General features: G+C 46.4%; 1 protein-coding gene across 1 annotated transcript in view; it reads left to right on the top strand.

Moving 5' to 3' along the window:
- Window positions 1-423: 423 nt before the first annotated feature.
- LOC107565911 (uncharacterized protein C10orf12-like) overlaps window positions 424-2,399 on the top strand; it is a 31,385-nt gene continuing 29,409 nt past the window's right edge. Inside the window, exon 1 of the mRNA XM_016251208.1 lies at window positions 424-536. Within this exon, the coding sequence (XP_016106694.1) occupies window positions 455-536 (82 nt within the window). The 5' untranslated portion in view covers window positions 424-454. The remainder of the gene's footprint in view (window positions 537-2,399) is intronic.

Genomic DNA, 2,399 nt, shown 5'->3' with positions numbered 1-2,399 from the left:
AATTAAACCCTGCGGCTCGTGACGACACATTGATGTCCTAAGACACGAAACGATCGGTTTGTGCCAGAAACCCAACAGTATTTATATCATATTTTACCTCTAGTACACCACTATGTCCATACTTAAAAAAACTAAATAGAAAGTCTGAAACTCTTTTCCTCTCTATCACAATTTTTATTTTATTTTAATATGTTTTACACCTTTTTTTTAACTTCTAATGATTCTTGCGCCTTGTGTTATTTTCCCTTAATTTCTGCTATTTTATGTGAGTATAATAATTCATATTATTTACGGTGGATGCGCCTTCTGTTGCTGGGTGTAGTAAGGACTCTTGAGGATGCAGGACGCAGTTCTCCGCGCATACAGCAGGTGGCGCTGTCCGACCGCACCGCGCACGCCATGACGTCACGCCGAAGCGCTGCGTGCGCGCTCCCGTGTGGACTCTCAGCAGAAGATGGCGAGTCGGAGCGCGAGCGAGAGGTTTATTGCTCGCCGCGACGCGGACAGATGGAGGGCTGAACTCATCCACAGCGTGGGTAAGAGCAAAAGACAAAGCTTTCTGTGTGCACGCTGGTTTAATCGAGAGGTGAGCAGTAATCCCTGCAGTTAGCATGCTAACGCTAACACCCCGCTTCCTTCATCGAGTAATCCTCGCAGATCAAGCCTGTCCATCGCTGACCTGCGACACCCGGCCGTTTCTCCGCTAGATACCGCGATCATGTAGCGTAATGTAACGGCTCCAGGACAAGCAGCAGGGGCCCGTTCTTCGTACGCGGCTGACTCCGTTAGCTGGATGTGATTGTTGATGGTTCGGCCTGATCTCGGATTGTTTGGTTCCTCGAAGCTGATCCCGGAGTTGCTGTCATAGCAACAGCTCCGTAAACTTAAACCTGCTCTGGAGCAGCTTATTTCACCTCAACAGAACTAGATCGCGTCTTTTTAAGCAGAACTGATCCTTAAAATCTGTCCCAGACTTTATTACAACACTATCCTACTGATGCAGGGACAGTCATTACAATAATAATCATTTACAATTAATATATGAATGCTGTGTAGACTGTAATACCATAGACACGGTCAGCTTTCCTCACTGAAAGATGCACTCCTGATGGAATAACTTGTACTGGAGTCTTCCACACACGCTGTACAGTGCATTAATTTGAGTGCTGCAGATATTATGGGCGTGGCTTGCTGGAGCTGCAGGAGACGCAGACACTAAAGACACTTTCATTAATGCTGTCACACAACACATCTGCTCTGCTAATGAACTGCTCACTACAACAATTCAATACAAATGTGACGCCTGTACACATACTAGAAATCGTGAATGTAAATAATCAAAAATAAAACATTTTTAAATAAAATAAAAACTGCACATTTCTTTGATCTATTATAGCATTCATGCAGTTTTGTACGCTTGGCTGTTTCCAGAAATGCGTCTAGTTTTCCGTCAGGTGTGTGTTTTAATGTTATGATGCCATCACGTCGCTGATCGCTGCTCGTGGTTTCCATGCAGCTGCTCTTTACGAGGAACACGAGAACACGCAGTGATCTTAGACGTCTTCATCCAGATACTTTCATCAAATCCACACATTCGTTTGAAGAACCAAATTAGCCAGAGATCAGTTATCAGGATTACTAGATCTGGCGTCTTCAGATCAGCTCAGATGTATTCAGCGAGGAACGAAGAACGGGCCCCAGGACAGTAAGGTTAGGGTGGATGAGGGTAATCTGAGGTGTTTGTGAGGTCCTGTGACGTCACGCGTTTGCGTGGGAACGGCATCTGTCTGTGTCTGTCTATCTCTGTCTATCTCTGTCTGTCTCTGTCTGTCTGTCTGTCTCTGTCTGTCTGTCTGTCTCTGTCTGTCTGTCTGTCTCTGTCTGTCTGTCTGTCTCTGTCTGTCTGTCTGTCTCTGTCTGTCTGTCTGTCTCTGTCTGTCTGTCTGTCTCTGTCTGTCTGTCTGTCTCTGTCTGTCTGTCTGTCTCTGTCTGTCTGTCTGTCTCTGTCTGTCTGTCTGTCTCTGTCTGTCTGTCTGTCTCTGTCTGTCTGTCTGTCTCTGTCTGTCTGTCTGTCTCTGTCTGTCTGTCTGTCTCTGTCTGTCTGTCTGTCTCTGTCTGTCTGTCTGTCTCTGTCTGTCTGTCTGTCTCTGTCTGTCTGTCTGTCTCTGTCTGTCTGTCTGTCTCTGTCTGTCTGTCTGTCTCTGTCTGTCTGTCTGTCTCTGTCTGTCTGTCTGTCTCTGTCTGTCTGTCTGTCTCTGTCTGTCTGTCTGTCTCTGTCTGTCTGTCTGTCTCTGTCTGTCTGTCTGTCTCTGTCTGTCTGTCTGTCTCTGTCTGTCTGTCTGTCTCTGTCTGTCTGTCTGTCTCTGTCTGTCTGTCTGTCTCTGTCTGTCTGTCTGTCT

The sequence above is a fragment of the Sinocyclocheilus grahami genome, unplaced genomic scaffold (genome assembly GCF_001515645.1).
Source record: "Sinocyclocheilus grahami isolate Dianchi unplaced genomic scaffold, SAMN03320097.WGS_v1.1 scaffold1034.1, whole genome shotgun sequence".
Taxonomy (NCBI): domain Eukaryota; kingdom Metazoa; phylum Chordata; class Actinopteri; order Cypriniformes; family Cyprinidae; genus Sinocyclocheilus; species Sinocyclocheilus grahami.
The sequence above is the reverse complement of the archived record's forward strand: the minus strand, read 5'-3'. Positions and strand labels throughout refer to the sequence as shown.